Source organism: Leptosomus discolor, chromosome 2 (genome assembly GCF_034619465.1).
Source record: "Leptosomus discolor isolate bLepDis1 chromosome 2, bLepDis1.hap2, whole genome shotgun sequence".
Classification (NCBI taxonomy): domain Eukaryota; kingdom Metazoa; phylum Chordata; class Aves; order Leptosomiformes; family Leptosomidae; genus Leptosomus; species Leptosomus discolor.
The window spans coordinates 12,568,617-12,582,560 of record NC_141392.1 but is presented as its reverse complement, the minus strand read 5'-3'; the positions used below and the strand labels follow the sequence as shown (position 1 = coordinate 12,582,560).

Here is a 13,944-nt window from a genome sequence, read left to right as displayed (position 1 = left end):
GTCTTCCTGATGCTGAATTTATAAGGCTTCCAAGTTGAAAATGCCACCAAGATTGAAGTTTTACAGGTAGGTATTTGAATAAACATTTTTGACACTACAGGAACTTGTCAAACAGCCCTACAAGAAACAGTTAGTAGTTAGCAGAAAAGCTGGTCCAAATAGTAGGCTTAAGAAAACGTTCACCAAACCCACAGCAAACCAACTATTTGCTCTCTTCTGACTATCAGATATCAGGAATGATTATTTCTTCACATCAATATGCGCAGTGCAAGTTCGTGTCCTGCTTTTTCATTGTACTTTTTGCATCATACTTCATTCTGTGCTTCAGTAACATCCATTATGGACCAACTCATGATTAGGCCATTCAGTCAATGAATTTTTAACACCGCTATCACTCAGCCATAAATCTCAAGAGTCATACAAAATTAAGCAAGCAATACAACTGAATTTAACAGCAAAATATAATGAAATCCTGAAGAGTTTTTAAACTCTGCTTTAAGTGAATTGCTCCATGAGCAATGGAATTATTGGAGAAGGCTATTTTCCTTTTATAGGATGACCCCTACCCACCCCAAAAATACAAACTCCTCCCTTCTAACTCTCACAGCCCTCATGTAAAAGATACCATAGCTTGTGGATAATCTGTATGTATGTATTGGCTGATGATTGAAAATACACACACCAGCAGCCAACTGAGCTAGCTGCCAAAGGCAACAACACATATCTTTCTCTCTTCCTCGCTAAAACACTAATATATCAATACCTCTCTTCTATCCACACATCAGCTTTCATGAAACGATATAGGAGACTACCTCTGGGTTTCAAAGTAGTATGTCAGATACCTTGGTTCTGTGCTTTTAGCTGGATCACGAGTGAAGAATTACAATTCTCAGCAAAGCTGTTGTCGAACTCGTTCTTCTCTGAGATTATACTAGAATTTGTTTCTTTTTCCCATGGAAAAGAGGACATTGTAAAACTCCCCCTTGCAGGTGTTTCTTGATTTCTAGATGGCGTTTTTTCTTGTTGCCATGAAAACACAGATGAGGAAGCCTGATGACGAGCAATCTCCCTATGACTCAAAGAGCTTTGAGGATACGGCTGATTTATTTTCTGTGTCCAAGAAAAACAAAAAGGATCTACCTTTACACAGCTCCATATCCAACATATAGCAAAACAATGACTTATTAATAAGTGGATAATAGGTTGTGATCATTTCATATTTTCATAACATCACATCATCCACCAGTGCAAAGTATCGACTGATACAATTATTTTTTATACTACATAAATTAATAACTTTAGCCCAAGTATCCAAGAATAGCTAATACCTATTACGATCTCCAAAGAAGTAGTTCAGTCTGTGTATCTTTACAAGGAACATACCCAGATTTTTATCTTTTCAAGAGAGATCCCATCATTTACCTCGTACATTTTTCAAAATCAAAGCCTACGTTTTTGCAGGCAAATGCTGACACAAGGAAGCTGCAAGAAATATAGACGTGTAGACTGACATATCTGACATCTGACCTACATTTAGTTCTTCTGGATAAACACAGTTAAATTCAGAACAGACTTCTTTATTTAAATTTCTACACACAGAATACCCCAAAATTGCAATAATAAAATATGCCAGGTACCAGCTTTCAACCTCTTCTTACAGAAAAATTAATCAGAGCCAAAATACTAGGAGGTTTTTTCTCTTCCTTAAGCCAAAAAACCCCAACCCCTCAAACAGTAAAGCCCCTATTGTATTTTTAACTGGGTTTTCAAATGCTTCATTTGAATTTATTTTTTTTTAACTAAAGCCCTAAACCAGGTAATACCCAGTGTGACTTCTTAGTCCAAAGAATATGTTATGTAGGAACAGCTGTGCTAAGACCAGAAATCTATATAGTCCAGAATGCTGTGTCCAATCTGTAAAGTAACTGGTTTATAGACGAAGAGCATAAAAATCTAACCATGCATACAGTAATCATTCCCATTATATGCCCTTTAAATTTACAGAGCTCATGAAAGAAAAGTTTAGATGCAGGAAATTAAGGGGAAATAATAATAATTTTTACTGAAATAGTTTACATGTACCTTCTCTTTTGGATCTGTTTGCATTTTGGCCTTTCTACAATACTCTGTGACAAAGAGCTCTGCCATTTAACACAGTACAGTGTAATAAAATAGTTTTTGTTCTGAGCCTGCAGAGCTGGTACTGTAATTATGCCTTATAAAAAGTAGGAAAATGACTATTCCCTGTTTCCTCTCTTGATCCTCACTCATCTTTGTACGATTCACTGTATCTTTTGGAGAGGAGATGAGCAGAATTCGCAAGCAATATTCAAGATGTGAAAGCTACTTGGCTGTATACGGGCAAAGAATTTTTTAGCAAAAGAATTAAGAACTAATGAGAAAATATTCTTTTTCATCATTGCTGAACGCAATATTGACGTTTCCAGAGAACTAGCCACAACAATTACAGAATTGCTTCCTGGAATCCTGTCGTTAAATTTGGAGCCTGAATGTACCAGGTATGCATTGTTCAGATTATGTTTTCCAGATGCATCAACTTCACCTTTTTTTTTTTTATGCTGAATTTTACTTACTATCTCAATTACTGCAGTTTAGTATTACAAAATACTGTGTTGTCTTCAACCATATTATTCAACTCTTTTTTTCAGATCACTAATGAATATGCTGAATAGGACAGTTTTCTTTACCAAACTTTTTCAGGCTACACTCTTGCTCCTTACCCAGCTGTAAAAACTGACCATTTATTACCCCTGGCTTCGATCTTTGCCTTTAAACTCACAAGACGAACTCCTCATCAAAACCGTTCCATTTTTCCAGTGTTTTGTGGATATCCAACAACATTATACTGAGTTACACTTCACTCACACATTGTCTCGTTCAGTCTTTAAAAAAAAACAACAAAAACTCTAAAAATGTGAGGCATGATTTCCCTTTACAAACAAATGGTTGATCTTTTCTCCATACACCATACCTACATATGGATCAATAAACGTATTGCTTGAAGTTTCTAACAATTTGCCCAGGACAAAAAGTTGGCCTGACTAAACTACATTTCCAGGAATCAGCAATGTAAGCTTTTTTTAAAAAAATGGCACCATCCTTGTCACCTTCCAGTGTCAAGACAAGAATGAAATAAGTTGCAAATCACAGTGATTCAGCAGTCACACACTGTAGTGCCCTATCAATTAATGAGTAAATATTAACTGTATCTGGTGATTTTTTTTTTTTACTACTATTCATTATATCAATCTATTTTAAGACTAATTCTGACTTTCCAATTTGAGGCTGTGCCACAGATTCAACCCCAATAAAGAAAGGCTCTGATACAGAAAACTTTAAGCCTTTAGATGGCAAATACCAAATAAAGCATGATTTCAATTCTTCTGCAATGGCCTCTTTTTCCTTGAGGGCTTTCACACCTTAGTCATCTAGTGGCCTCAGAGATTCTGTTATACAGCTCCTACTACTCATATATTGGAAAAGTTTACTAGTTTTTAGTCACTAGGCAAGTTATTTCTCATAATCTTTCCAAGGCTTTTTTATTATCCTATCACATTTAACTTGGCAAAACTGACACTGTTTTCTCTTGTCCTTGCTTGCATGAGACTTCAAGTTTTTGAAGGATGTATTCTCATTTTTAATGTCCTTCTTTCCTTTGCTATTCAATTATGCTGGCTTTTCTGGATTCTCCAAGATTACTTCTGAGTGGCAGTACACACAGATTAATTATCTCTTTTTAAAAAAAATATATATACACTTTCAGTGATGTAGAACAAATTTCCCCAGTTTTCCACTCCATTTTCCGAGTTCACTCGGTAGTTACTTTCTCAGATGTCACACACACCATTCTCAAGAGATACTTACCTTAACCTGGATGGTTCTCAGTTCTAATTCTAGCTTTTTTCTTTCTTGTACTTCTTTCTTGTATTTTTCCTCTAGTTCTTCAAACTTAGCATCTACAAGGACATAATGAATGCTTCTTCATAATCTAACATAGTACATGGGTAAACTTTTCTAACCTATTGCTATCACAGGAATTATAAAAATAAACAGCTATCAGAAGTGTCAGATCACAAGGAAGAAACAACTGTATATACAATACGTTTGGTAATTTACGACCTCAAAAGTACACGGGTGGGGTACCTGAAACTTGACACGAGAATGAAAACACAACAGTTAAAAGTAAGGATCCAATGCCAGAATGTTATTTTTTTAATCTCTCTCTCTAAAAAGTACATGTACATATAGAATATATATACATATTAAGTAAAAAATCTGTATGTACCATTGATGTGTTACATTATATATACACACCTATAGATTATATACTTTTTTTTTTAATATAAGTTTTCCTACCAGCAGCCTAATAGTATTAATTTTACTAAGAAATGACCAGAAAATAAGGCTGATTCTTTTCTTTGAGTTCCTTTCAAATGCAACAGGAACTGGACAAAGTATTTATTTAGGATTCTTCTGCTGAAATTTTAAGAGGAGCACATTAGTACAAAAGTCTTGCTTCCCTTTTCTTGAATTTGTATAGAATTCTACAACTCTTTTGAGAAAATTCTAGGCAGTAGTTGAGGGAGGCGATTGTCCCACTCTACCCTGCACTGGTGCGGCCCCACCTCGAGTACTGTGTGCAGTTTTGGGCACCTCAGTATAAGAAGGACAACGAACTATTAAGGTGTGCCCAGAGGAGGGCAACCAAGATGGCAAAAGGCCTCAGGGGAAAGACTTACAATGAGCAGATGAGGTCACCAGGTTTGTTCAGCTTGGAGAAGAGAAGGCTGGGGGGTGACCTCACCTCAGGCTACAGCTTACTCAAGGAGGGCAGTGGAGGGGTACTTGCTGATCTCCTCTCTCCGGTGATCAGCAATAGGACATCAGGAAATGCAATGAAGCTGTGTCAGGGGAAGCTGAGGTTGGACATTAGGAAAAGGTTCTTCACTGAGAGGGTGATTGGTTACTGGAACAGACTCACCAGGGAAGTGGTCACGGCACCAAGCCTGTCAGAGTTCGAGGAGTGTCTGGATGGTGCTCTTAGTTTTAGGTAGTCCTGTGAGGAGCAGGGAGTTGGACTCTATGATCCCTTTCAATTTGAGATATTCTACAGTTCCATGATCTTAAAGAATTCAGGACTTCAGCTTTCAAAGGGAAAAAAAACCTCCCCAGCAATACCATTTCAAATATGGTTATTTAAATCATTTTAATCTAATCCCCATTTCAGGAGTGCCATGATTAGTGTAATGCTTGACACTGACACTACTGCACCCCTTTTCATATATGTATAAAGAAATTAAAAGGAACAAGAGTGCAAGACAGTATCTCAGATTTCCCATCAGAGCAAGACTGAGATGCCGAACTCACAGAACATTTGTTCACAGGGAAGAAAGAGGCAAACAGACCACGTAATATTGAAACCATCAAAGCTTTTCAGCATAGACAGCATAAAGGTGTCTGGCTAAAGAACAGTTCTCCAGTTAAGGAAAGTTCCTTTCACTTTTCGAGTTCCTTCAAATATTTTAAATCTATTTGATGTCACTAATTTGAAGACAGAAGTCGTGCTTTGAAATGGACAGAGTGCACAAATTGTGCAGATTAGCATGCACAGTAATAGCCTACATAAAAAACAATTTTGTAAAGGAATAGCACACATGACTGTGGACTGAACTTTAGTTAAAGTACCTGTGGCACATGAAGGAAGAAATTTGCTCTTCGCTACACGAAGGGAAGAGCAGACACTAGGAACACGCTTTCAAAAAATTGCTGCAGTTGATGGATATTCCTATTACTACTCCTTGTCCATCAGCATAGTGCTGAAAAGATAGAATATTTGCAGTAAGTGTTCGATCAGCACTAATAATTTTTAAACTTGGAACCTGTGGTGCTATGAATTAGCCACTGTCATAATCAGCTATATAATAGGGACTAGGCAACTCAGCACAAGCATAATGTTTCCAAGAAAACTAACAGTTATCTATCTGTGCTAGATAAAGAAAAAATCTTTTACCATCATGACGTTGAACCGGTGTTAAAGGAGCAGTAAAACTTTTCTGTGGAGTGTCACTGAATGATAAGTCTCCTGCAATCGATGTTTGCTGACTTCTCTCAAGCTCACATTTGTATCTGTTCAGGAAAGAAGCAACAGCAGAAATTAGTAATGGAAACTAAAAGGTTAATTACCTATCTTTAAGAGCCTGAAATAGAATCATATAGTTTATGTGTGTAAGAACTTAGTTTAAAGATCAAGTCAAGATACATCCACTGAAAATTATGTACTATAACACACAAATATGAAGAATATTTTTTCAGTTTCAACATATTTAATGAATTACATAGAAGTCAAAGCTAAAAAACAAAACCAAACAAACAGAAAGTAGATGAAAATCAGTTAGAACTGAAGATCTCACTGTACGAAGCTGTAGTCCAGCTAAACACACCCAAATCACCATAAACACCGATAACACAAAACTCTTACTCTTCAGTAGGGAACACACTACTGTTATGCTATGCTCCGATACTACATGCTTGGAGACACCTACGCAAACCTCATGAAAATGGAAGGGAACACCCTCCACCCAACAGTGTAATTGCTACCCATAACGCCACAGCAAGCTACCCGTTCCTGTGACTTTTGCAAGCATGAAGAGTTACAAACTCATCCAGTAAGACCAAATAACTAGTTTGGAGGTTATACAGCAATTTCCATCCTGCCCAGCGAGCACAGCTTGGTAAGACAACAGTTCCAGGCTGCAGTCCACCACATCGGTGAGTCTACAACTTGCCTTTCCATTTCCCCCTCCATTTTACAGAACACCAGCAAAAGCTTCTCTCCCAGTGGACTGTCAGTTGCTATCAAGTGGTAAATGATCAGTTACCAGCATAAAACAAAACCTGAAACCAATAGCCAAGATCAAGCTACATGTAGTAACTGATAATCTTTTGTAGTGGACAGCTATGCAAAGTAATATTATGGGAAGGAGAGAACTGGACTTAATTTTGGGAAAGGGTAAGTGGAACACATATCCCTAGCCTACAACCCCTCTGGCCCAAAATTTTACTGCAGATAGAGAAAACATGCGTGGTTCTATCAACTCTATTGAATCTCACTAGATTCTTCTTTGACAGACCTCAGCAACTCCTTACACAAATCTAGTGTTTCTACATGCCATAAATTGTTTTATTGAAGTCTAAAGCCTTTTCACAGCGGTCAAATACTTCAACTATCTTTAGTTTTCCCAAAGAGAGAAAGGGCCGAAGGGAAAAAAAAAAACACCAGACAAACACACACAGAAAGACCAACACAGCTTCCTCTTTATTTGCTTCTATTAAGACATGTATGAGGCATACCACCCAGAGGCATGCTTCAGGCCATGGGGAAAAAAAAAAAAAAAAAAAACACCAAAACCCACCAAACCAAATCCAAACCAGTAAGAAAGCGGGTATCACAGATTCACCCCTCTCTGTGACAGTAATTCTGCACTACTAGTACTAGCACAATGGTTTATTGCATAGGCCGGATACACAGCCTTAGTGACCCACACAGCCTTAGTGACCCACACAAACTTTCAGAAATTTTATTCAAGAAAGCAGGGTGCCTCTCATATGAGAGCAAGTTTAACAAATGACAACATTCACTTCACTATGGGCAACTGCACCATTTGTGATGAAGGATTTCAGATGTGTCTGCATTCCAGAAGATTCTTTTATTGTAAAAATTGCATTCCACCTGTACAGACTTTAGAGACATACTGTCTCAGTAACAATAGTGTTTACAAGCTGAGAAGTTGAGGCACTTCTTTAACAAAGCAAGTGGATTCAGTGATTCAGTCACAGCACCATTGCTTTTGGAAGCTTCCTCTTCCCCTCCAATACATGTTCATGCCTCCTCCTTCCAGTGGTCATATTTTATTTGTAGACTTGGTATCACAGACAGAATTGTTCATGTACCTTCCTTGCAACTCCAAGCTCTTTGCAATTTACTTTTGCCAAACAACTCAGTTGTGCTAGCTTTTGTTTTGTTTAAATCACAGAATGAATGGCTTCTTTTTCACGACACCACAGAATTCCCCCAAATTAAGCAGGAACTATAGGTACTGTTTCAGGGGGCACACAGATTTATGTAGAAGTCTGTACATGCACATGTGTATGTGGAAACAGGCTGATGCCTTGAGATTTTGGTCACAAAATCTGGATGAAGTAATGAGATTAAGAGAAACTAAAAGACTACATGAGCAAAACATGAGAAAATAACCATAGTACATAGGTCGGAGACATACAGCAAGTCCTCACCTTTTCACTTCTTGTTCTAGCCTTTCGATGTCTTTCTTGCTGGAATTCAGCTGCCCTGACTGAATGTTGACTTGAGATTCTTTTACTTGAAGATCATGCGAAATTTTCTGCTTTGTTTTCTCAAGACTGTCACACAGTTCCATCAAGCTCTGGTTCTCTCTTTTTAGTGTTGCAGCTTCATTTTTCTCATTTTCAACCTAATCGGAATATAGACCATTTAAAAAATGTCTCAAGTCCGCTCCACACTTTTGGTTACTAAAATAATAATTGCACAAAGTTTACATACCATTATTTTCTTCTTAGCATTTCAGAATCCTGACAGCATTAAAAACCTCAGATATACATTTTGTTCAAATATCCTTGGGTGTGAACAAAACCACACTTCCTAAAATTCAACCCAGTGATATTAAAAATTTCTATTTATTGACAAGCTCATGGAAAAAAAAAAGTCATCATTCCTTAAATACTAATAATCAACACTAGTCCACATTCTTCACTGATCATCTCCCTTCACTTCCCAGCCTATCAACTTTAGCAAACAGAATACCTTGACTCAAAGAATGCACAATGATTATCAGCAGTCATGGTTTTGAAATTGGAAATAGAGATGTCCATCTCCTCCCCTCCAGCTTCTGAGGGGCAGGTACCACGTTATTCTTTTGCACAACGTTATTCTTTACACAACGTTATTCTTTTAACAGAAAAGTAGTGAGTATTAGCTACTGCCTCACAGAGTTTTAAAGCACACCTGCTCAAGTGCACCCCTTCTTGTTTGGGGAGCACAGCAGTTCCCCTGGGTGGCTGAAGTAAGTAAGCACCTGGAAACTCACAGGAAGAAATTCAAAGAAAACTACCAGGCTTAAGTTTCACTAAAAGGTTGTAGCAGCCTAAAGGGAATAAAAGGCAACATTTGTAAATTGCCTCTGAGCTGTATACAAATATTGCAAAAAAAAAATTCAACCAAATGGGTCACTTCTGATCTGAAGCATGGCAAGACCCTGACCAAGAAGGTCTCTGGTTTCCTGGGTTGAGGGCTAACAGAGTAGAGTCAAGAGAGGTGTAAAATTACTGCCCTAAAAAAAAAAGTGAACGACAACCAAATCACAAATTACAGTCTCTACAAGGAGAAAAAAGACAGAGAATTACACAAACTAAGGTAAAGATAATACGTTTCTGCAGGCAAGGTGAAATAGCAAGAGGCTGTCAACTGTGCAGCTGTTTTATATAACAGGCCTAGTCATTACCAGGATTTTTAACAGGCATAACAATAAAGTAACTTCTTTTCCTAATCATGAAGAGATGTAGGAAAGCCTCAAAGTAAACAAACACCTGGAGATGGGCAGTCATGCCAAACACAGATAGGAGGCAGGAATTCTACTAACAGTCAATGAGAACAAACCAGAAGGGAGAATATGAAGAAAAGCAGTTTATATTCCTATGCTACCTTCACGGTCAGTCAGCGAGGAAAAAACAAAACACTAATCCATCCCCTAACAACCACCAGATAATAAATCTTCATAATTGTGTTTGGCAAGGAGAATGGCATCTTAGGGAAATGGCCACGGTACCTACATTACCTTCTGTTTCTGTTTTTGCAAAGCCGCTTCTAAAGACTCTAACTGGAATTGTCTCTGCTGACGCTCCTTTTTAAGCTTGTCTACTTGACTTTCCAGCTCATGAATCTTCTGAAGGACTCTGGGAGCGAGGCCTTCTTTCCATTCCTCCACAGCCCAGCTCATACTGACAGGATTCTTGTTTAATACAAAATGGATAGAACTATGCCTGAAACACAGAGACAATTACCATTAGACCATGAAAGACGTTAAATAATCCTGCCTTTTAAATAAATTGCATTTTTAAGCAGTGATTAGAATACAGTATTTCACAACTGTGCAGGCCTCCTGATCCAAACACCAAGCAGCAGCTTTCAATATTAGGATCTATTTTGACACACTTCTGTCTAGTTGAGGTCTTAAAACCTCACAGTAATCAATCACGTTAAACAATAACAAGGTTTGCAGTCTTATAACTGGCTGTGACTGCTGCGTTTCAGTGAGTTTCCCTCCGCATCTTATTTTGATGTTCACACTGCAGAAAGTCATTGACACTTATCACCGCATTGTTCTTCAGTGGTGTTGAACCCAAAAGCCTTGGAGAAAACCACGGCTCTGTCTGAGGTGGCAGCTGGGTTTTTTTCTTCATGGAACATTTTCAGACTAACACTGCCGGCCTCAGGGCACCGACAATGGTCCCTACGGGCAGAAACAGCTGTGCCACACTCAGTCCTTCAGTACAAGCCTGACGCACTCGTACCGGTTTGGTTTTTGTTGTTGTAATGACTCCGCGTATAGAGGAGCTGTCACGGGCTCCCTTTCTCGAGACACCAGCACAGCTCAGAGCCTATTTATGAGGGAGAAATTACTTTAAAATAACCAAAACTAGAGACCAACGACGGACGGACAGAGTCCACCCAGGACCAGAGGGCTGGGGGGAGGGGGGGGGCGCGAATCTCGCTGGGCGTGACCCCCGGCTCCGGGAGCGGCTTTTCCCCCCGCGCCCTCGGGGAAAGCCGGGGCAGCATACAGCTAACGGCGCTTACCCGCTCTATTAAGGCGGCGTCGCCGGCCGGCACTGCAGGCGCACGGCGTATCGCGGCGCGCTGGCCCGCTCGGGTCGCCCGACACGCCCCGCCGCGCCGTCCGCCAGCCCCCGCTCACTGTTAAACGCCGACCGGGGCCCAGGGGCAGTCCCCCAAACCCCGGCTGCTGGCTGGCAGGTAGGTAGGCAGGCAGGCAGGCAGGCAGGCAGGCAGGCTCCGTCCCTCGCAGCCCCTCGCCACCGGCGGCCACCAGCGGAGCGGCCGGACGCAGCACCAGGACGCCCTCCCTGCTGCAATTCAAAGCTGCCGCTGGCCCCGGCAACCGTTTGCGCGCACCCGAGCGCGCTGATTGGTCCCGCCGCGACGCCGCTCGCCACGCGGTCCTCTCCTCGTTAGCAATGAGGGAGCAGAGCCGGGTCACCGACCCTCGTGATTGGTTGGTTCGGAAACATTCAAATTTCATTGGAGGGAGCAGCGCGGAGGCGGGGCGAAGACGGCCTGTGATTGGCCCTGAAGGCCGCTACCCACAGCCGGGCGGGGCGACCGGCCCTGAGGGAACTCCAGACACCGCCTCGGGCGTCGCCGGAGGCGGGGGGCCGGTGCCATGCGATCGACGGCGTCCCGCAAAGTTCGGTCATCGGGAGGGCCCCGCGGTACGGCCCGGCCCGGCGGGGCGGGAAGGAGGGGGCTGCGAGGAGAGCGCAGCCGGAGGGGCAGCAGGTGCCGCGGAACGGGGTGGGGGAGGAACGGCAGCGTCAGACCTTCTATCCAAAACGACTTTCCCGATCCCACAGAGTACCTGAGCTTTGAGAAAGAAAGGAAAGGTGTCCCAAGGGTGTCCTGATGATAGCCCATTCACTTGGAAAGGCCTGCAGAAGGATCACGAAGTGGTTTCGTACTCGGTTCTGCCCAAACTGCTCCCGGGGGTTGGGGTTTTGTGAGGGGGCAAGGCCGTTCAGCCCAATATCGCAGAGTTTCTACCCTAAAATAGAAACACAAAGTAAAAAAAGAACGGTGAGTTCTTCTAAGTGTTTTCTAACAGGAATCAGAGACCACAAATGAGATGGCTTAAGGTTACTAAAGCTTCAGTGAACGTCTCTGGGTGCCTGTAACTGGTTCCCAAAGGCTTCCTCTGGGGTTCCCCCCCTGCCCCAACCGCCACTCTGAGGGGTTGGTTGGGTTTGAGACACATTTTCCATCAGAACCTGGGAATTACTGATCTGGTTATCATTCCACCTAATTAAATGTCTTGCCTCTCATAATCCTGAGAATATTTACTCAAGCATTGGTCTTTTAATCATGTTTAGGAAATTGAGTTAAACAAGGCTTCCTCGGTAAGTTAAACAGGTCACGAATCAGCTCGCAAGAGCTCTGATTATAAATAAATATGGTGCAACAAACTCACTAGCACATTGTTATAAAATCTCTAAACTAGCTCCAGAATAAAACAAGCCATCGAATTGATGAAACCAATCCATCATAAATACCTCTTGACGAATGACAATTAAAAAAGAAAAGAAAAGAGAAGAAAAACAAGCTAGAAAATTCCGTGGTGAACTTTATGTACTTAGGGAGGACTGGCAGGCGTTACTGAGGGGACAGCACAGAACAGCAGGAGAGCAGGAACTGATGGAAGAGTGGGAAACCCCTAACATAGTACTGGCAAACTGTGAAAGCTGAGGTCCAGCCTGAATGGAAGGGGATCCCCCCTTGGTGAACAGGGGGCATATGTTCTGTAAGAAGTAAATGCTCATTATATGTTACATTCAGTCAGTGCTTCTCATTTGATAGTAACAAATGTTACTTAATCAACTGTAACTTAATCAAATGTAGAAGTTGAGGAGTTTTCAGTTACTGCAGATGCTGTTATAGTAAGACCACTGACGGACAGGGAGCGCTAGCATTTAAACTACTCCATCATGATGAATCCCTCAGGGAAGGCTTCAGCGAAACAGCTTTAACTTCCAAGATTGTTGGCGTGCATTTCAGAAGGGGAAAAATGAGTAGAGGCAGCCTTCAGGGTTCTTACAAGGCATGAAAAATGAAAATCAGCTGGTGTGTGCAGAACTTTTAAGTTGCAGTCTGATGAATAACTGGATAGATGAGGCTAAAAAAAGGGGAACCTGACCACTGTTGTCAACTTAAATATGAGAGAACACTTGTTCTGAAGCTTGTTTCTAAGAATGGTCAGATTTGTACTTGGTTTTTGTTGATAATGATTTACAAATGAATTATTCCATATTTGGCATCCTTGACTTCACTATTGCAGCAATTAACTCATTATAATGAAACATAAAAAGACTCACAAAGAGTACAGAAACTTGTTTTTTCTTTTGCCATATCAACCTTATTTGCACAGTAGTTTTATAAGTATTATATATATTAGTTATCAGAAGTAAATATAAGATACAAAAATATCAGGAAATGTAAGATTGACATATAAGAGACAAGAATAAGGTCAAATACTCTGAACAAATAATAGCAAGTTATAAAGGGTGTTAAATAGCAACCATCAGTTTGCCTAACACTTTTAATTATTTTCATTATTCTCTACTGGCTGGAATTCTTGAGGTCTTTCTAAGAGGCTCTCAAAATTCTCTGATTTGGAGCACCCCATGATTTTGAGCAGAGAAAACTACCTTTTGAAGTGTCTTTCCTCTGTCCTTGAAATTCTGTTCAGTTCTTACCAAACGTTTAAAATGACCATTTATGTTTTCTCACCTGCATTCCTTACTATAATGTTTGGTAAAGGGCCAGAACAGTAAGTAGAATACAAAAACCACTAAAGGTTGAATTCATATTACTTCAGCTTATGTCAGAGCACACGATGGAACAAAACTGGAAGGGAAAGAAAAGGAAAGAGCTTCTGATGAGAAAATCCCACCCTGCTTGGACACTACAAGAAGCAGAAACCACATAGAGCTCTTCCCCCATATTCTTCCTTGCCAGACTCAGAATCTGTCAGGTAAAGCCTATTTCGTTTATATATATATATATATATACACACACACACACATCAAAGAGCACCCGAG

The 13,944-nt window shown here is 40.6% G+C and overlaps 1 protein-coding gene across 2 annotated transcripts in view; it reads right to left on the bottom strand.

The window, feature by feature from the left end:
* CENPF (centromere protein F) overlaps nucleotides 1-10,052 on the bottom strand; it is a 41,362-nt gene extending 31,310 nt beyond the window's left edge. The window contains exons 1-5 of one of the 2 annotated variants that reach the window (XM_086460711.1): nucleotides 9,891-10,052; nucleotides 8,314-8,510; nucleotides 6,032-6,147; nucleotides 3,885-3,977; nucleotides 843-1,115 (exon numbers count right to left, since the gene is read on the bottom strand). In XM_086460711.1, coding sequence (XP_086316837.1) covers nucleotides 843-1,115; nucleotides 3,885-3,977; nucleotides 6,032-6,147; nucleotides 8,314-8,510; nucleotides 9,891-10,052 — 841 coding nt within the window. The remainder of the gene's footprint in view (nucleotides 1-842; nucleotides 1,116-3,884; nucleotides 3,978-6,031; nucleotides 6,148-8,313; nucleotides 8,511-9,890) is intronic. The other variant, XM_086460713.1, reaches the window with a different exon arrangement.
* Nucleotides 10,053-13,944: the final 3,892 nt, after the last annotated feature.